We start from the raw sequence: 19,507 nt of genomic DNA on the forward strand, positions 1-19,507 counted from the left end.
GCAAAGTGTGACCGCGTCGAGAATGGTGCTTTTATTTTCCGACTTTTGCCAGCCGTTTTTCAAAAGCTTTTCGATTTTTGATCCAACTTTTTTTTGAATCATTAAACCCGTTCGCAGGTAGATTAATTTTAATCTATACGAAGATGAAACTGTTGACAATCAATATAAAAATACAAATTGAACGAGAGTAACTGATTTGTTGTATGTGTCCTATTGATTAACTTCAATTTGAATTATAGTTTTCTTGTTCAATGTTTTGAACACCTTCATTTTATTTATTGCAAAAATATATAATATATTATTCTCTGAGTTTAAAACTTTTTCCATTTAATGTTCCTTATGTGAGCATGCTGGAATTAAAAGTGGAGTTAAAAATAAAGTTATTTAGGTGATGTTTCTTACACTTACTCTGGCATAAACTCTGTTGGCTGCTTAGCATGCGCCTCCTCCGAATTAAGGTTCAACTCCTTGGTTATGTCTGAGTCCGGTTTCCGAAATGCATTGGCCATAATCAGAATGTTCTTGGCTATTCTCTTCTGATCGATGCGCTTTTGAGCCGTATCAGTCCTTCTATCGGCATTCTCTGACATTCGCTGCTCTATTGGTAGATCTGGTCCTGGTGGAGATTGAAGCGGTTCTGGATTTGTCCAGATCTCAGTGCCAGGTGTTTCCTTTCCTGTCGTTGGAGATATAGCCGGACGTGCTGGTATCAACGGTGAACGCACACAGACTCTGAAGAATATAAGTAATAAATAAATATTAATTTGATCATGGCACAGACAATGTTGTTACTTAGTAATGCAAATTCTAAAAAAGATCGGCTAATGGGAACAAAAACAAACTTTTATTACAAATCCTTACATGACTAGTCACACTCTTGGCTTGTTTTTTTTTTGTTTAACATTTACAAATACACTTTACATAAATCTGGCTAGGAAGTAGAAAACATCCGATATATAGGTAATAATTCACTCCTTTTTCGGTTGCACCTCCTGGCTTGGCTCAATGTCCTCAATCCCGTTCGGATTCGACCTAGAACGAGTCAGAAATGGGAGAGAACAATGAGCCAGTCCTGGAGATGGAACCAAAAGCCAGTTCAATATTCATAAACTATCTTAACTATACCAACTCAACATCATCAACTGCATTCCACTTACTTATTGACATCCTCCAGTTTCTTTAGCAGCCGCTCGTTTTCACGACAGACAATCTCCTGATCCCTAAGAATTGTTTCCCGCACGGTGAACAGATGATTATTCTCCTGCCTCAGGGATTCGTTCTCCACCATGTAAAGTTTAACAAGTTCGGCTAGCTCGGAGCCATCTAGCTCTGGTAATCGCTGCAGATCAACTTTGGGCACTGGTATTCCACCACCGCTGCTCACTCTATCCAGTTGAAGCTCCAGAAGATTCTCAGCCGGTTCGCCATTCGGAGCTGCTTGATGATGAAGATTCAAGGCCGCCTTGAGGTGATCATTCTCCATTTGGAGTGCATGAATGTCACGCTTTAGACTGAGAATCAACGCCTCCCTCGGATCCATCTTTATCACTGGCTTGGTGCGTATCCTCTTCGCCCGCGAGGCATATCGCAAGGTGTTCAGAGTTTCCGCATGATTATAGTGGGCGGGGGAAACGCAAGCGATCATCAAGGTGACACCATTCCCCGCCAGACTGTCGGCCAACAGCTTGGTGAGCTGGCTATCTCGGTACGGTATGTGACCCATCCTTTTCTTGGAGTCGCTCAACGAGGAGATACAGTAGCCGAGGACCATAAGACTCTTGTTAATGTTATTGGCCTCTTCCAGGGTTTTCCCTTCGCTCATCGTCTTCTTGGTTAACTCACTGCCAGCCAGGTCCACAAAGTTGATTTTTCCGTGCTTGGAAAGGAACACCCCACCATCCGTTTGCTGATCGGACAGGATGTGAACGGTCAATATTGTGTGAGACCGCGAGGAGTGGTCGTTCATGGCATGAGAGCCAACAGCACGATTTCTCATACCTACGAGGATAGCAATATAGAATGTGAGTCAAACAACTAGTTTATGAAAGGATAACAACTGCTTACCTTCTTCCAGGACGGCCAGAAGGTCATCCAATTCTTCGCAGTCCACCGTGAATAGGTTCTCCACAAAGAACCCCCCCGATTTCTTGGACCAGCGCACCGCCAACGGTTTTCGTGCACTTCCCGGGTTGAGCAAATCGATTACCTAGGGGATTGATAAAAAATGCAATTCAATTTGCGAAACCAATATGGAAATGGCAGGTAGGCTAAGAAAACAAATCAATGAAATGCCACGCAAAATGCAGCAACATTTCACGCATAGTGACAATCGACGAAAGGTGGGTGGACTACCCGTCCACTACCCGTCTGTTTTCGGTGGGTGGAGTGTACTGACAGCCATTAATGGAGGTCAGTGGTATGCATGTTTGCGGTCAAGCAATCGGTATTATGGCAAATGCAATTAGGATTTAAATTGATATTGCAGAGGTCAAGCCATGTCCATTGAAGTGGATTAGAGGTCCCTCGTTGGGCGCCACTTACCCGCTCATTGTAGATTTCCATGAAGGAGGCTTTTAGCACGTAATTGACGTCCTTGCGATTCTTAATCAATTGGAAGAGATACAAAAACGAGCGGAAGATGAGGCCATGTCGCGGATCCTTGGGATTCGGTTTGCCAACGAACTTAAAGTGGGAAGAAATAAGTTTAAAGTTAAACGTTTTACAAGTTAATCAGAGCTTGACTGACCAAATCCGGAGGTCCGGTAAGGGTGTGCGTTTTGCCGGATCCTGTTTGGCCGTAACAAAAAGCCGTGCAACTGAATCCCTCGATGCCCATTTCAATGATGCGCTTTATGCCCGAGTAGTCCAGAATGTCCTCCTGCGTGGCGCCTGGCTCAAAGACCACGTTGTATGTAAAAACCCGCACACTATCTCGATTATGTGACCTTTTCTGGCCCACATCGTTGCCTTCCAGCTGGAGCGGATTGGTTTTAACATCATGTTGAAATGTTTGCAAGAATAATACGTACAATAACCTGGCCGTTTCCGGGAAACTGAAGCGTGGACCCATGTCGATCTCTTTTCTCCTTGTCGTTCAAAGGACGCACTCGTACCACCACATTGATATTGTCCTCCGGCGTTGAGCACTCCTCGCTACCCGTGGACTTGGAGGCCACGATTTCCAGCGTGTCAGCGCTACCAATCCTTAGAATATAAATTTTAATTGTATTTTAAGTCATTTAGTGGTGCCCCAAATTAGCAAATACAAAATAGCCCAAACGCAATTAGCCAATAAAAGTACGAGGAACGTGTATATTTCAAGGCTTCATGTATATGGCTGTTCAACTATGATGCCAAATGTACATAACCCGCAGTTACCAAAATCGCAATTAATCAATCAAAGTGAAAGAAGGCTTCCATTGTTTTATGAGCTCGATTCGATGTGGGCCCTGCGAATTTCCAGAATAGGTGGATTTGCCTTGAACTTGATGGAGCTCTGACTTCGACCGGCCTATTATTAGTCAAGGTTAAGGGTGGATGGCATGGCGCGTTAGTTTTGGGGTTTTTCTGATTTATTTGACCACCGCTTCAAACTAGCTCGCTACTGTGAACGTGAAGTAGGAGTCAGAGGTCACATTTCAATTGGATTAACGAGCTCGCTTCTGGGGAATTTTATCGCAGCTGTTTGGAAATATGGAAATATGAAGCAGTAAATTATTGAAAGGGATTCCAAAAACTTTTGGTTTCACTTGTTCGCTAACCCAACAATTATCCAGAAAATATTCCTCACAAACGAAGCAAAGTTTCCAATACAAACAGTTTATTGAACTGCAAATAGACTGGACAGCACGGCGTATGTGCGATGAGCCGCCTTGGCGTGATTGTATGTGGCACATAGCTGACATTTAACATTTTCACGTAAATGACTTGTTAAACATTCATGCCCTAATGGCCATACTTCACTCTGCCTTTATTAATCAGACATGAGTTGGGCCTACTGCGGTAAATATGTGCACTTGGTAAATATTTCAGAAGGCGGCAATAGAACGGAATTAACACGAAGCCCCAGACCGACGACTTGAGAAGCTAACGCCCAGAAAAGTTCAATCAACTTTTGGTCTAGCCCTCAATATTTAATAGGCCAATACAACCACTACAAGGCTTAACTATAAGCGAAAGTTTTGATTTTGCTCACAAATATTCCTTGTAATCAATGCATTTTACTATTGTTATTCGTAGTCAATTACCGATATTTGTTTTAAGGCAGAGATTTTATATAGTTTATAGTTAGCTTTCTGAAAAGTACAAGCTCTTTGCTGTGACACATTTGTATACCTGAGCAAATGAAAGCCTACTTGTAAGTATTGTTGATATTTGCACAGGGTAAATATTTTCCCAGCACCGCTTAAAAAGTAACGAGAAATTTCAGGCTAAATCGTATGAGCAATAAAAAAATATGGGTTTTTTCTGGGCCACTTGTTTGCGAATCAAATAAACCATAGCGAGTGGGAAAAAACGAAACTCTCACTTTTATTTCCCGGGCATGGAATCCGAATCCAACTCCGAATCCGAATCCGAGTGAACCAGACCCGCTAGTAGGAGATATTTATTAGCCAAGCTTGTTTTAGGCAACGAAATGTCAGGCTAGATTATCTGCGGGGCGTAATTATGACCTAACTCGTGTTGTGCATGCCAAAAAATCCATATGAAATTGAGCAGTATGAAATGCACATGGATTGCCAAACTAAAACTTCCGGACTACCACGTAAATTTATTTGGGTGGAGTGTTGTAGGTTATTTAGCCGCTATCTTCTTGATATATGGTTGTAAATGTTTATCACTGGATATGGCACTACAGTCTTCGATGTGTGTCGTCAATCATATGGCTATCAACGCATTAATTCATCAAAAGGCTGAAATACATGCGTGCTTCAAAATAATTATAACGCCCACAATGGCGTTAGCCTGGTGGGATTAATCATGTCGTATCTATAAAATAAATTCTAGTTCCGTATATCCCAGCACTTCATTAAGTTACTAAGTGACATACGTAGGTGTCAATTGTGACTCAAATTATTTACTCAAATTAATACTCAATAGTACAGGAATTTTTCCGGGCAATAATGAATCTAATGGTGGATTGCAAATGTATGTATGTATTTTGTAGCAAATTGTAGCCCTAGTTCAAACTTTCTTTTTACCCTCCAATCACCTTTGCTGCTCTAAATTATTAATGATCCTACCGAAACCGAGGCAAGCCCAAAACTAGCACTTAACCCACTTGCCAGCGGGCAAAGAAACTGGGGTCCTTAACCTTAACTCCATTGTGTCTTCTGCACCTGAACCCGCATATAAAAACCGAATATAAAAACCAACACAAATGTGTCACTTTCGCTCTCGACTGCGGTCATACTCGACTACGGGCATGTGTACATCGATACAGCTATAGACTTTAATATGGTTTAATTGCAAAATCGATTTGTGCCGTGTGCTCGTTGGGTACCCAACCCCCAGATCTGTGCCCACACTTCCTCCGGTTTCGAACCACAGAGTGTTTAAATGGAGGCCGGTCAGTCTGGCCAACTGCTCGTCCGTTTGAATGTCCGTTTGTCTGTCCGCTTGATTGCCTGTCCGTCCGGCTGTCCGTTCGACTGTCTCTCTCTTGGCTTATTGTGCGTGGTCATTATGGTTTGGCTTGTGCCTCTCCGTCATTTTCTTTGCCTCAAGGGTTTTTAATGGATCGCCTGTTTGGGGGTGAGCTGTCGTGTTATCATTACCCCTCCTCCGTATTCGTTTTCCGCCCTGCCACACGTTCTGATGCAAATTAATACATTTTCTCGGTGGCTCCTACAGAAATGTTTAATAAATAATGGCCTTTTCCCAGACTTGGTCATCGTTTTAAAAGTTTTTGGTGTTCCTGTGACTATTGATATTTCAAAAATATACATACATATACATATGTATATTAAGGAGGCGTAAAAGCAAAATAATTTGAACTATGTATTTATAAGAGTCAAATATGTACATTTTTTAGAATTCCACAAAACTTTCGAAAATATCACAAAATCAAATTTAACCGAAAATTTTATTTTCCAAAGGTCACAGTTCTTTGGCTTTAAAATGAAACTCTGGATTAAGTCTATTATAAATGTCTATTTATATAATAACCCTTGGAATGATTAAATATTTGATTATGGGTCTTTACTGTTTACGACTTATCGCCTATTGATTACGGTGGGAAGCATCGCAATCCTTATCCCACACTTACTCATTCTCGCGTGAACGGAGAAAATACGGCGTATTCCGGGAGCTACCTCCTCCTCCGGCGCCCCCACCACCGCCACTGCCAGGTCCCTTCTGCGGACTAAGCCGCCGCATGCCGTTGGTCAGACTGCGGGATCGTGGCATACTGCTGCTGCTGCCGGAACTCTGCCGCTGACTCTGGCCAGTGGATGTGGTCGATGGCGTCTTGCGGCCGCGGGAGCCGGCCACTGGAGCCCGACCACGGCGACTGCCCGACGTACCGGCGCTGTCCGCACTGCTGCCGCCACTACTATTCAGATGAGGAACACTCGAGGCCCGGCGAACCATGGTCACCGGTGGCGATGCCAGCGAATGGGGAGAAGCGGGATAAGGGGTCGATTGTTTGCTCAGCACTAGGATGTCCCGTGGACATGGCACTGTGGACACGCAGGTCAACTAATATTCAAAAATTCCGTCCTCCGATTGTCCGCGTTTCCGGTTAACCGCTCGCCGCGAAAACTCAACACGAACTGGCTGGCCAAGTTCACCAGAGCAGCCTTTTTTATTCGAGCCATCAGATTTATGGTAATTTCTACGCACGCACACCACTGGCCACCGACTACTGGCCACTGGCCACCGACTACTGGCCACTGGCCACCACCTACCCATATGCCCAACTAGTCAACCTAGGGAACACCCCCCGGCACCACCTGTAATTGAACTTCGTTGTGGTTGTTGCTTTCACTCGCCAAAGGCACTCGCCGGAGTGACTCCTTCCCACAGTGGCAATTAAATCTACGTGCTGTTTGGTAAACAAACCGAGGGACTCCCCCGCCGAATGAGGAAGGCTTCTGAATGGATGGGTGGATGGTGGATGACCCCACTGCTGACCCTGGCGCCATTCGTGTCCATTCATCGTGCGCAACTACAACAACATTAACCGCCTTGTCGTGGCTTATTTGCATTTACTTCGGCATAATCAGGGCCGGGAACGTGGCATTCCTTTCCAGGATATTAAACCCACAGTTCGGACGGGTGGGTTAACAAGTATTGGCCACGTTAGAGGAATTCCCTGAAAGGTGAAATGCGTAGTCAACTTATATTTTAGATTAGAAATTAGATTCGGTACAAAGCTTGCACATTATCGTTTTTCTGGAATTAAAGTCTTAAATCGTTTCAAAATTCATTTCATATTCCAAGCGACCTTTGATAAATTGCACTTGATTATTCAAAAGCCCCATTCACCTGTTTCATTATTAGAACCACAAATTACGTATCCAAATGATCCGCATGTTACCTAATAAATTGATGAACTCATATTAGACCCACAGCCGAGTGGCCAAACAAATTAGTACAATTAGTTTTAATAATTGTTTTTGTATACGTCTCACAATGTTGCATGTTTATTTTTTCATAATCCATTGCATTCCGATTTGCAGCTGGCTTTCGATTTTTTGTTCTAATCATAGTCATTACGTGTATATATATGTAGAATTAGTTATGAACTATACTTGGGACTGCTATTTATAGGTGTACACCCTATTTCCTAAGTGTTTATGGTATCTATCGAGTAATCTAGCTATTTTACAAAGTGCATACGAAATATGCAGCCATCGATATTTACATACGATTTAAGCGAATATAGAAATGTATATATAATTTGATAATCTTGTTTCGGATATTTATATTACAATTAAATTAGCTTAGCTTAGGCTCTCCTCGGAGAGCTCCTTTGAGCCTGCGGTTACATTCTGCCCGCAATTTTTACAAGTACGTTACTTTATTAGTCTAGGCCTATTTCTTTAGTAAATAAGATATAGAGTTCTTCTCCTTTGACGATCGCCAGGGATAAGCGACTATACGTGTTTATCAATTAATAAGCGTAATCCATTCTGTAGTGGGGTTTGTAGTTATAGTTGATTATTTGTGGTAGGAGGAACCAATGATGCAGTTAATCCGTGTTCTTTCATTGGGGCTTGGCGCCCTGATAGATACCCTCTGAGTACTTGGGCCTGCACTCGGCGCAGAACCACTTGCCCTGCGGCGCCACCATGATGCCCACGCACTCAAAGTGGAACCACTCGATAAGACAGTTGTCCCCGTCGCATGCGATCATCTCGGAGACCTCGTCGTACGGACAGCGACAGTAGCAGTACACCGATTCTCCTTCACGAGCGAGGCGCGCTCCTGCCGGCGGTCGAATGGGATACCGTATGTTGTTCGCCTTGAAGTACTGCAGTGTGGCGAATCCGGGATTGGGTAGCAGTGCTGGTGGTATGGGTTGGTTGAAAGCAGTGGCCGCTGGCGGTGGTGGTGGTGGAACTGGCAAAGCCACCGGTAGAGGAGTTGGCAAAACTGGAGGTGGCGCCGGTTGTGGAGTCGGGAGCACACTGGTCACATTCACCTCCGCCTCGTCGTCATCAGAGCTGCTTTCACTGCTGTCCGACGGTGGAGCAGTGGTGGGCAACAGGCTAGGCCGGATTTTGAGAGTGGGAATGGGTGGCAAGTGATCCTCTCGATCGGGCTTGTGACGCTTGGCTGAGCGAGATCCTCCTGTGGCGAGAAGCGAACGCTGTTTGCTTCTCTTCCGCGAGGAGCCTGCCAATGAAGTTCCGCCATTGCTGTGTGAGTGATGGTGGTGGCTACTGTTATTGTTATTCCTGTTTCGCTGCTTAGGCGGTGTGGGCAGATCCTCCTTGGCCCAGGTCAACTGTGGTGGTGGCTGCGGTTTGATAAGCTGCATTCCCACCTGTAGCGGTGGCGCTAGAACGGCGCTCATGTTTTCGTCGTCGCTCGTATAGCCGTAGAACTTGTTGGGCCGTCGCTGGCGTTTCGAACGCTTCAACTGGGCATCGGCATCGGAGCAGCTGCTGCCCTCACTCATCCTGGTCATGGATGATTGCAGTTGACGATGGGTAAGTGGCGTTACAGGGAACACAGAAGATTCTGGATGTGACTGTATAGGAGTAGGCGGCTCCAGGGGCGGAATCATTCCAGGCATTCCGGCTATCCTATCCATGGGTAGGGGTGTACTAGCCATCGGCTGTAGCTTGCCAGTTTTACTCGTAGACTTTCGTTCCCGCTTCTTTTTCTTGTTCCTCACCTTTTCCCGCTTGTCAGCAAAAGCAGAAGCTTCCTCCGGAAGAGAAGGAGTTGATGGTCGACTGTTTTCCACAATGTCGTAATTGTTGCTGGGCCGCAGTGGGGCATGCTCGGCCATGAGAGCCTCTCGCTTTTGGGTCAGCAGTTCGTTGGCCAGTTTCTGAGGATGGGAATCGTAGAACTCTTCATCCGTATCCGAGAAAGCTGTATCGAAGTCCGACTCATTGTACATAGGAGGCTTGGGCGAGGGTGGAGCCACTGGATTATTGTTCTCATTGACGGCAGTTGTCTCCTCCACTTGATCCTGCTCATTTGGACCATTCTGACCGTTTTTGAGTGACTCTGAGCTCTTCTTTACCTTTAAAGATTTCTTGCGAGACCGTTTCTGCGGCGATCCACGAGCAGTAGAGCTATCCGAGTCGTCGGAATTGTCGCTGGAACTACTGCTGTTGCTAGAACTACAGCTACAGTTGGAGCCGCACGAACAGCTCGAGGAATCGGAGTCGGACGAGCTGGAGCTACTTGAACTGTCGCTATCACTTGAGGCATTCTCACCAGGCGTTTTGATTGATGATTTGTTAGCGGACTTTTGTTTCACGGGTGAGGGTGGTGGCGTGCGGTGCAATTTGCAATAATCGTGATCAGACCAGGCAACGTGAAGTTTTGCGGGCGGAAGAATGGCTAAGTCTTCCCTGTCCTCCTCCTTAACCGCCTGCTCTTCCGGGATGGCCACCGCCTGATTTTGAAGGAGGTTTTTCCAAATTGACACATCCACTTGTTCTTCCTCCTTCTTGGGCTCCGATTCATCATCGGCATCCAGAGCCTTTTCTTCTTTAGAGCCGTCTGAAAGTTTTTCTTTATCTTCCAGTTTGGATTTGCCATCAAGTTCATCGGCGTCACTCTCAGAGGATGGCGACAGCATCACCTTGGGCATATCCAGATCATCCACAGAGGATCGCATTGGCAGCTTAGGCTGCTCTTGGTGGCTGCTTCTCGGCGCATCTGAATCACTGTCATCACTGCTATCCGACTCGGAGAGATTGGGTGCGATGAGATTAAGGTCCTCCAAGGATTCCTTGTTGCGCTTCGACTTCTTGCGCCGTTTTCTATTCTCAGATTTACTGACTGGCGGCTCTTTTGCATTCTCAATACGGTCCGGTTCCTCCTTCTTGGTGGACTCTTTATTGGTTTCCGATTCGGACAAGAGCTTTTCACTATTTTGTGTTCCTTCTTTTTTATCCTCGCCATCTTCTAGCTCCTCCTTTATTTCCTCCAACTTTGGAGCCGAAGTGGCATCATTCGCCTGCTCCATGGAATCCGCTTGGGGCAGTTCCTTCGCGACATGACTGCTGGCATGTTTTAGCAAGAGCTTGCGCGAAACGAATTTCTCTTCGCAGCCCTCCTCTGTGCACGCATAGCGGAAATCGCCTGTATGCATTCTTTGATGTACCTCCAGGTATATGGCTTTGCTGAAGACGAACCCGCATTGCTCGCATGGGAATTCTGCGGGCGGCACACAGAAGTGGTAGACATGGCGCCAGCGCTTTTGTAGACATTGCTTGCATCCTGCACTCTCCGTTCCGTGCTTCCAGAACAGATGCTTTGAGATATCCTGCTTGTTGCGATACGCGATACCACAGCGATAGCACAAGTGTAGTAACTTGTGCTTCCACACGTGAGACGACAGTTTCGCTTGGCTCTGGCAATCCTCTAGACAGATGTCGCAAGCCTGGTGCTGCTTCCTCAAATGCACCATTAGTCTAAAGGCGGAGGGCAATGGAGCCATATCGCAGAGACAGCAACGGAACTGAAGATCGTAAATACTTCCAGCTACCTCGCCTGGACAAATATGACACAAAATCTCGCTGTAGCTATAGAAGTTAGTTTGACACATTACACACATTATGTTTGACTTTATGTGAAGTCTTCTGTTGTGGGTGTACAGCTCCTTGTGAGTGGAGGTCACAAAACGGCAGGTGAAGCACTCGTATATTCGCTCGTTGAACGGCTCCACGTACTTGCCATTTTCCAAACTGCAACAACTGGCCGCATTCATATACTCGTTTTCCAAGTGCGGAAGAAAGCTTTTCAGTTTTGCTACAATGGTCTCTGCGTACAGTTCCTCTGCCGTAATGCTATCCACTGTGGCTGTAAATCTGTGCTGGCCTATTAAATGAAGCACCAACTGCTTTACATTTACCGCGATCCTTCGGGCATGATTGCAATACAGGCATAAGGAGTACACTGATTTTAAGCACAAACGCACAAAATCCACCATCGAAAACCGATCGAGAGGACGATCCAGTTGCAGATCCACCGTGTGGGTGTCAGCTCCAGCTACTATTATGCCGTCGGCGGGTGGAAGCGGCTGAATGGCAAGCGGTTCGTCAACAGGTTGGAGCTCGTGCAAAGGTTGGGCTGGCTCCAGAGATTCCTTCTGTTCCCCCGTAGAATCCCTACTATCTTCCATCTCTGGTCCATTCAAACTATCATCTATGTCCATGCAATCACTGCCGAGACTGTTACGACGCACTGCATCGGGCTGATCTTGAAATTCAGTAATTAAAGCTGGGGGAGGTTCTGGAAGATTGACGTGATTGTTGTGAGGCGACGCAGGTGGCGTTAGTGACCAACGACGCTGTTCCTCTTGCTGTGGCTGCAGGTGCTGAGGAGGATCTACAACCTGTGGCACAACATTTTCCAAATGTGCATTGGCCATAATAACCTTGGACTGCTTTTTGGTAATTATATCCGCCTTGGTTCGCTCAATGTCCAGCTTGGTGCGCTCCAGTTCCGCCAGTACACGATTTAGCTTAGACGCAGTCGAGTCATCGAAGTTAAGCGCTGGCGGTGGAGGAGGCGGTGCATCAAAAGGTAGCTCCTCGGTTGGTGCCGACACTGCTTCTTCCACCGGCTGTGCCGTTTCTAGCTCCTCGTCCTCCGTATCCGTACTGCTGAGGGCTGCATCCACAGACTTCTGAAATTCCTTAGGCACCCGCAACATAATTTTGGGCACAACCAACTTGGGAATGGGAGGCGCTGGAGGATCTTCCACGGGCTCTGGCGCTGGAACTATACGAAATTTAGAAAAATGATCTCCAAAATTATAAATGTTTTCTTCTTACTGTTTTCTGCAGGGAAAAGATTCTGCATGTCCGATTGGAGCTGCAACTGTTGGGGCTGTTGCTCCGGTATTGCCTCCACGAGTATGGGTTGTTCAACCGGCTCCTGAGGAATCGGCAGTGGCGTTTCCGGTGGTCTACGGACCTTTCGCCGCCTTCTCGAAGGCTTCCGTTTGTTGTTCTTGCAACCAATGGCATGGCCACTTTTTTGATTGCACAAAGCACACGGCTGCATCAGTTGGGAGCAATCGTGATCCTCAAACTCAGAGCCCTGGACGAAAGTGGCTTGACATGTGCAACAAACGAGATGCCTGGCTCTATCCTCCGTTTTCTGCTGCTCTTCCCACGCATCCTTAGCGAAGTGGCTCTGGTCGATGTCATGCTTGTTTTCTAGATGCAGCGACAGCTTTTCTACACTGGGATACACATGGTTACAGTATAAGCAAATGTAACGCTGGTGCACTTCTCGCATGTGGAGAAAAAAGTGCCAGCACTGGTGAACGGTGCTACACTGGGCGCACCGAAAGAAGCGCTCCTGTTTCTGTGGTAACTCGGAACTGATGCTTTGGATCCCGCTGCACTGGGCCTGGTGCTTGTTCAGCTGCTGAAAGCTTTCGAACTCGAACTGCAAATTGCACTTTGCACAACTAAGGACTTGTAGCGATTCCGTAGAGGCGACAGGCGGACCCACATTGGCATTGCCCTGAAGGCGTTGCAGAAGCAGCGAGGAAACGGAGCCACCTGACTCCATCTTTGTTTGTTTATCGGATTGGCTAACGGAGGAACTCTTGCTGCGCCTGCGCTTTAGAGAAAGCTTCAGGGTCGGGGGTTTGGCATTGTGCTCGCTTTCCGGATGATCGATCACCAGCTGCGGCTGCGAAGCAGAGCTTACGGTGCTGCTCCTGCTGCTTGTGCTTCTGCTACGACTCGTACGAACAGGTAGAATCACAGAGAGCGATGGCACCTGAGAAGCGGAAGTGTCCTCCTCCTTAGAGTTGTTGCCAGTGTGGTTTGTTATCACAGACAGTTCCTTGGGGTCTTCCAGCTCTTGGCCGGGTTCCACCATCTCCTCGTCCACGAGCTTCTCTTCTTTCAAAGCCTTATGAGCCCCATTCAGCTTAATCAACGGAACGACCTCAACAGTATGTTCTTTTAACTTGACACTATCACTGTGTGCTTCATCTTCCAAATCAGACTCGATTTTAATAACACTGGGGGGCGCTCCGTCTTCGCACCTTGGAAGGTCCACATCCATTGTCAACGAAGGAGAATCCAATGTGTCAGATCCTTCTAAAGAAGGTACAACAGTAGGTTGCGATGCAGTATCATCCACTTCTGGCGCTATAGGGGAAACATTTTCATCAACGTCATCTTTGTAAAGATCTTTTGAAGACTGAGACTCAGCTGTCTCTCCTTCGATCTCCAAAGCTGGACTCTCATTATCTTTAATGGATAAAAACTCTTTTTCCCCACTTTCCGAATCTGTTTCTAGATGTATCACCGGTGGGGTGTACCCCTTTTCCTCGATTTCGCTTTCAGAATCATCATTAGCAGATGGAAAATATTTTTCTTCGACTTCATTGCTGTCTGATTCCTTTGGCAGGAATTGGACTACCTTTTCATCGGTTTCCGACTCATGATTTGCCTCTAAAGTATCCGCTGGGTGATCTTCTGAATCAGATAAGAACTCCATATGGTTATCACTTAAGGAATCAGTTTTGTCCTCCACTTCGGTCTTCAGTTTGATATCCTTTAAGAACTGATCTGTAAGTGGGATGCTGCCTGCTTCTGGGAGTTCCTCTGGATTGTCTTCGACCAGCTCTTGCTTTACGAGATCTGTAGAGGGAGGAGCAGTTGTCAAGCAGTTTGCTGGACTTGAGAGAGGTTCTAAATCGACTGGTGTCTCTGTGCTTTTTCTTAGATGGAGAAGAGATTCCTCTGACTGCTCTGTCTCCTCCGTTCCGGCAGTCTCTTCCTCCGGCGTGTCGCTGAAACCCTGGCCATTTGCCATGGCTAAATCTATCACGTCATCGTTCTTTTTCGGCTTTCCATCCTCATTTTCCTCAGCGTTGTTGTTCTCCCCATGTTGGTGGCTCTCGCTTTCCTTCTTCGCCAGGTCCAGCACATAATGAAGTTCTTCGATGTCGTCTTCCTCGCCGGCAGCTGCTCCTCCCCCGGTGCCCGCTCCCGATCCCGTTTCCGATCCTGTTCCCGCTTCTCCATCATCTCTGTTAGACGTTAGCTTGGCTTGTTGCTGATCCAATGCTTCCATCATATTTTCTGCATTCACACGCTGTCAGCAAAATATAATAATAATAATAATATTTAAGAAAAGAGCGAAAAACAAACAATCAATTAAACGCACTTTGGGCAAAAATTATTATATTCATTACCTTTGCATGCCGTTGGCGTTGAATCCGTTCCGGTTCTCGCTCTCTCTGTTTTATGCTTTTCGTTGTTCTCTACGCAGCTGAAAGCGAAATGAAATGAATTTATTATTACGTGAGATATTAGGTTTGGTATTTTGACAAAAAACAACAAATAATTAGAATGACAGCAAAGTCTATCGTTTATGCGGGGGTATATACGATAATATGTTTCCAAATATTCACTGCATAAACATTTGAATTGCACAAAAATCGCCGGTCATTGGGTGATTTTGTAGCCCTGGTGCAAAAGTAAAGCCAAAATAATTGAAAATACCAAAATAAATGGTAACAAAATGGCAACGAGAGAGCCACTTACTGCTAAAAATAAACAAATTTACTTGAAATATTCTTGGAATGGACACTACAATCAAAATGTACAGCAATTATGCACGTTTATTTACCTGCTCTCCTCCTGTGCGTTGCCGTGCTGTTGTTGTTTTTGTCGTTTCTGCTCAGCGTATTATTGCTGCTGCTAGTGTTGTTGTTGCTGTACCCCTGCTTAGGTAGAATTTTCACACAAATTGTAGGCGGCAGAAGGAGAGAAGAACGGTACAGAGAGTGGTAGGCAAGAGAGAGAGAGAGAGCGATGAATTTTACGCGCGCAAACAGCAAGGAGAGAACGTAGCCAAAACAACAACCGATTTCACGGAAGTTCGCTGCACAACTGAACCAAAAAGAGACCGAAACCGAAAGGCAGAGAGATTTTGCCCAGCGGATTGGATTGGACGGGCCGAGACGAGACGGCGCGGAAGGAGAGCGGGGGGCCCCCACCCCTCGGCGAACTTATACAATTAACGCCTGGTTTCAATTGTTTATAAACTCGCAGGACACGGATACGTAATGCAAACGGATTTCACAAGTGCACGCAATTGCCTTTTGCTTTAGTTTCGACCAGAAGCACAATGATTTAGTCGAATTGCCTTTTCGCCTTTTTGCGCGTCTCTTGTGCGGGGCAAAAAATTTTCTTCTTTTTGCACGTCGCCTTCCACGCTTTGCATTTTATGTTCTGCTCGATTTGTTCGCGCACTTTTCCAACGTATTTTAGGAGCAGCTCGTTAAGTAGCGTATGGGGATTGGATATTTCACAATTGGGCTGCGGGGAGCGTTCGGATAACCCGTTAAAAACAAGATTATAGCAATATTTTTCGTATTTTTTACAGCCATGCCATTGAAACACGCGCAGAAGCTAGTGATGGACGATAGTTCGATAGCTAGCGCAGCGTGCTGGTGTGACTGCCAAAAATGCAACCGTGCGACTGGGTTGGCTGCGTGGTTCGCTTGCGGTTCAGTGTAAGAATACCGATAGTTGGCCAGTACTAGCGTTTTCTTTCAAAATCTAATATACTATAGCTTTTTAAAAGTGATATCTTGAGTAATTCTCTAAAATTCAAACGAACTATTACAACACGTTCAGAATCGTAGGTTTTTAATCAAATCCATTTTTTTAATTGGGCTATCGATAGTTTTTGCCATCCCTGAATCGAGGTTCAGTGTCATACCGATTTGACAAGCTCTTTCCGTTTCCTTTTCGCGTGAACGTCCAACATGAGAGCCAAGGGATTGGTTAGTATTTGCAAAAAAATGATTTAAACAATCATTATTTTAGTTTAAAATGCGTGCAACAGATAAGCAGACATACAGCCCATTTGGCACAAACGTTGGAATTCTTAAAACTCCGAAATTTCTGTGTAAAAAACGACTTGGGAGTGAGAAGTGTCGTGGACAATGTTTGTTAAGCCACTTTTCTTAAAAAAATGGACCTAAGCACCTCACAAAAGTAATTCAAATAACTATTTGAAATTATTATGCAGGACAAAGCTAAAACGAACTATATTTAAAACTTTTTCAACCATTTCTATGTAATAGAAATACAACTGCTGTGTGCCGCCGATAACATAACCTTCAAAAATCAACAGCCATGCGTGTGTTTGTTTGTCTGGAACTGCCCGCATTTGTTTACAAGTGTTTTAAGAAGACTCGTTTAACTAAACCAAATCCCATTTGCAGTTGAAGGAGTACGAGGTCGTGGGCCGCAAGCTGCCCAGCGAGAAGGAGCCCCAGACTCCCCTCTACAAGATGCGCATCTTTGCCCCCGACAACATCGTGGCCAAATCCCGCTTCTGGTACTTCCTGCGCCAACTGAAGAAGTTCAAGAAGACCACCGGCGAAATCGTGTCCATCAAGCAGGTGTACGAGACGTCGCCCGTAAAGATCAAGAACTTCGGCATCTGGCTGCGTTACGATTCCCGCTCCGGCACCCACAACATGTACCGCGAGTACCGTGACCTGACTGTCGGCGGTGCCGTCACTCAATGCTACCGCGACATGGGAGCCCGCCACCGTGCCCGTGCCCACTCCATCCAGATCATTAAGGTGGACTCGATCCCTGCCGCCAAGACCCGCCGCGTGCACGTGAAGCAGTTCCACGACTCCAAGATCAAGTTCCCTCTGGTCCAGCGTGTCCACCACAAGGGCAACAGGAAGCTGTTCTCGTTCAGGAAGCCCAGGACCTACTTCCAGTAGGATTCTCCTGCATCCTTTACCTATGACTTAGTGGATTTTTTCAATAAATGAGAACGTTGAAGAGTACACTAGTTGTCAATGCTTCTTTATTTGAGTTCTCCACACGCGTATATGACAATCTTTTGGCTGGGAGTGCCCGACTTGGAGCCACAACGTTCCATCTTGCGCACCACCTCGGCGCCACTGATGACATGACCAAAGACGACATGCTTGTTGTCCAACCAATCCGTTCTGTGGAACAAAAGAAATGTAATTAGAGGAGGAGTTTATTCTTAAGTTGTAAAACCAACTAACTTTGTGGTGCATATGAAAAACTGCGAGCCATTTGTGTTAGGACCTGAGTTGGCCATGGACAGAGTTCCAAAACTGTTGTGTTTGAGACTGAAGTTCTCATCGTTGAACTTCTTGCCATAGATGGACTTGCCGCCGGTGCCATTGTTGTTGGTGAAGTCGCCTCCTTGGCACATCTGTTGAATGGGATGATTGTATTAAAAGAATACGTTGCTTAATTAAAAACTTACAAACTCTGGTATCACGCGGTGGAAGGAACAGCCTTTGTAGCCATAGCCCTGCTCGTGGGTGCACAATTGCCGAAAGTTCTCCGCCGTCTTGGGCACTACATCTGCCCGGAGGAGCATCACAATGCGACCAGCGTCATTGCCACCAATTCGTACGTCAAAGAACACTTGTGGATTTCGTTTCTCTGCTTTTTCAATGACTGCCGGCCCCGTGGAGGGTGTTTCCACTTTCTCTGCTTCCGGTTCGCCTTCCGGCTGCAGCGTGGCACCCGCATGCTTCTGCAACCAGTCGTCATCTGCCCAAACAGGCTTGAAACTGTCCTCCTTAACGCGCACGGGTTTCGCCAAATTCACGCGGATTGTGCGGCCGCATAGCTCGGAGTCGTTCTAGAAGTAGTTGATAGGTTTAACAACTTGGTTGGGTTGATTTGCTTGCTCCTTCTTACCATATTATCTATGGCAGCAGCCGCATCCTCGCTCTGTTCGTATTCTATGAAAGCGAATCCACGGTGTCGTTGGGATTCGTAGTCCGCCGGCATTTGGATATCGGCAATATCGCCAAAAGGTATAAAGGCATTGTTCAGCAGTCTCTCTGTGACCTCGTCGGCCAGGCCGCCCACATAAACGGTGCGTTTGTCGTTAGCCATGGTTGAATTAATTCATTAAACCACAAATAAACCAGTAAAATGAAAACAAACAAGCTGCAAGTAAAATGTATGTTTATGCCAGACAATCGATTCAGTGGCATCGATTTCCTGTAGTTATCGATTTATTCATTCACTTAAAATGTAATATGTAGCGGAGTTCTCCACCAAGGTTGGCGACTTGCGTAGTTTTTTATCGTCTGGCAATGCCGCACAAATTCAAACGAAACCCGCCAAATCAATAGAAACAAACGTCGTTAGCAGCTGGGTTTTAAATTATTTATTGCTTAAGATAAGCTACACTAAGATTATGTTATTACTGATCCGCTTTCGTTGCCGCAAAAGCCCTCAATGCTCGTGTTGCAAACGCTGGTGAGATTGTGCATACTCGTTTGGGGCCACAAAAGCTGGAAGACCGTCACACAATAGCCCGGCACAAAGGCAAAGGATGCGTAGAGGATCAGGGAGACGAAGCTGCCGAGAAGGACATCTAAAATGGAAAATAGCATGGTGCGACATAACAATCCATTAGCTGGTTTCGAGACTAAGACCACCGAAGTGACCGGCATAGATAAGATATCGATGGGTAAAGACAATATATCGCGCCAAAGTTGATACCCTGTAGATACGAATGGTGCGGACCTAATCTTCCCCCTGTCCAAGGGCACAGTCCAATGGTACTTACTGAGAAACACCTTCTCCCACGGCTCACAGATGGCAATCTGTGTGTTCAGCTCGTAAAGATGGTACAGCCATTTCACATAGCGCTTGAATTTCGCATAATCCTCCGACAGCTTTGGGAACATGCTTTTCGACATGGGCTTGTGAAATCGATGTCAGGCGATGTCGACGGTGTCAGGGTGCGCGGCGAACTAACCCAACGACACTAAGTGCGACACCTGGTACCTGCGTCCCCGTCAGCGCCT

General features: G+C 46.1%; 5 protein-coding genes and 1 long non-coding RNA gene across 9 annotated transcripts; 2 read left to right on the forward strand and 4 right to left on the reverse strand.

Annotated features, from left to right (window-relative positions):
• Positions 1-233: 233 nt before the first annotated feature.
• On the reverse strand, positions 234-7,486 carry LOC6531260 (kinesin-like protein KIF12). Of its 2 annotated transcripts, XM_002092033.3 has the most exons (8): positions 6,269-7,486; positions 3,030-3,204; positions 2,747-2,974; positions 2,542-2,682; positions 2,065-2,206; positions 1,158-1,998; positions 409-732; positions 234-350 (listed from the first exon to the last, which is right to left on the reverse strand). In XM_002092033.3, the coding sequence occupies exons 1-8, from the start codon at positions 6,589-6,591 to the stop codon at positions 338-340; spliced, it is 2,187 nt and encodes a 728-aa protein (XP_002092069.3). In that variant the 5' UTR covers positions 6,592-7,486; the 3' UTR covers positions 234-337. The 2 variants fall into 2 exon arrangements, with proteins under 2 accessions (XP_002092069.3, XP_015051181.1); XM_015195695.2 differs by lacking the exons at positions 234-350; positions 409-732 and adding an exon at positions 823-1,032.
• LOC120320989 lies at positions 1,896-5,099 on the forward strand. Of its 2 annotated transcripts, XR_005560535.1 has the most exons (3): positions 1,896-2,021; positions 2,075-2,262; positions 2,486-5,099. It is a non-coding gene; the product is annotated as an uncharacterized LOC120320989 (long non-coding RNA). The 2 variants fall into 2 exon arrangements; XR_005560534.1 differs by having other exon boundaries at positions 2,075-5,099.
• A 127-nt stretch (positions 7,487-7,613) lies between the features above and the next one.
• LOC6531261 lies at positions 7,614-16,097 on the reverse strand. Of its 2 annotated transcripts, none has more exons than XM_015195696.3 (4): positions 15,298-16,097; positions 14,861-14,937; positions 12,471-14,760; positions 7,614-12,411 (listed from the first exon to the last, which is right to left on the reverse strand). In XM_015195696.3, the coding sequence occupies exons 3-4, from the start codon at positions 14,740-14,742 to the stop codon at positions 8,210-8,212; spliced, it is 6,474 nt and encodes a 2,157-aa protein (XP_015051182.1). In that variant the 5' UTR covers positions 14,743-14,760; positions 14,861-14,937; positions 15,298-16,097; the 3' UTR covers positions 7,614-8,209. The 2 variants fall into 2 exon arrangements, with proteins under 2 accessions (XP_015051182.1, XP_002092070.1); XM_002092034.3 differs by having other exon boundaries at positions 7,614-12,417; positions 15,298-16,096.
• A 232-nt stretch (positions 16,098-16,329) lies between these two features.
• Positions 16,330-17,490, forward strand: LOC6531262 (60S ribosomal protein L18a). The gene is made up of 2 exons (XM_002092035.3): positions 16,330-16,459; positions 16,904-17,490. The coding sequence occupies exons 1-2, from the start codon at positions 16,442-16,444 to the stop codon at positions 17,417-17,419; spliced, it is 534 nt and encodes a 177-aa protein (XP_002092071.1). The 5' UTR covers positions 16,330-16,441; the 3' UTR covers positions 17,420-17,490.
• Positions 17,484-18,680, reverse strand: LOC6531263 (peptidyl-prolyl cis-trans isomerase E). The gene is made up of 4 exons (XM_002092036.3): positions 18,384-18,680; positions 17,941-18,324; positions 17,714-17,886; positions 17,484-17,650 (listed from the first exon to the last, which is right to left on the reverse strand). Exons 1-4 carry the CDS (start codon positions 18,582-18,584, stop codon positions 17,506-17,508), a joined length of 903 nt encoding a protein of 300 aa, XP_002092072.1. The 5' UTR covers positions 18,585-18,680; the 3' UTR covers positions 17,484-17,505.
• Positions 18,681-18,846: 166 nt separating this feature from the next.
• Positions 18,847-19,502, reverse strand: LOC6531264 (serine palmitoyltransferase small subunit B). The gene is made up of 2 exons (XM_002092037.3): positions 19,267-19,502; positions 18,847-19,071 (listed from the first exon to the last, which is right to left on the reverse strand). The coding sequence occupies exons 1-2, from the start codon at positions 19,397-19,399 to the stop codon at positions 18,890-18,892; spliced, it is 315 nt and encodes a 104-aa protein (XP_002092073.2). The 5' UTR covers positions 19,400-19,502; the 3' UTR covers positions 18,847-18,889.
• Between the last annotated feature and the right edge of the window lie 5 nt (positions 19,503-19,507).

The sequence above is a fragment of the Drosophila yakuba genome, chromosome 2R, assembly GCF_016746365.2.
Source record: "Drosophila yakuba strain Tai18E2 chromosome 2R, Prin_Dyak_Tai18E2_2.1, whole genome shotgun sequence".
Taxonomy (NCBI): domain Eukaryota; kingdom Metazoa; phylum Arthropoda; class Insecta; order Diptera; family Drosophilidae; genus Drosophila; species Drosophila yakuba.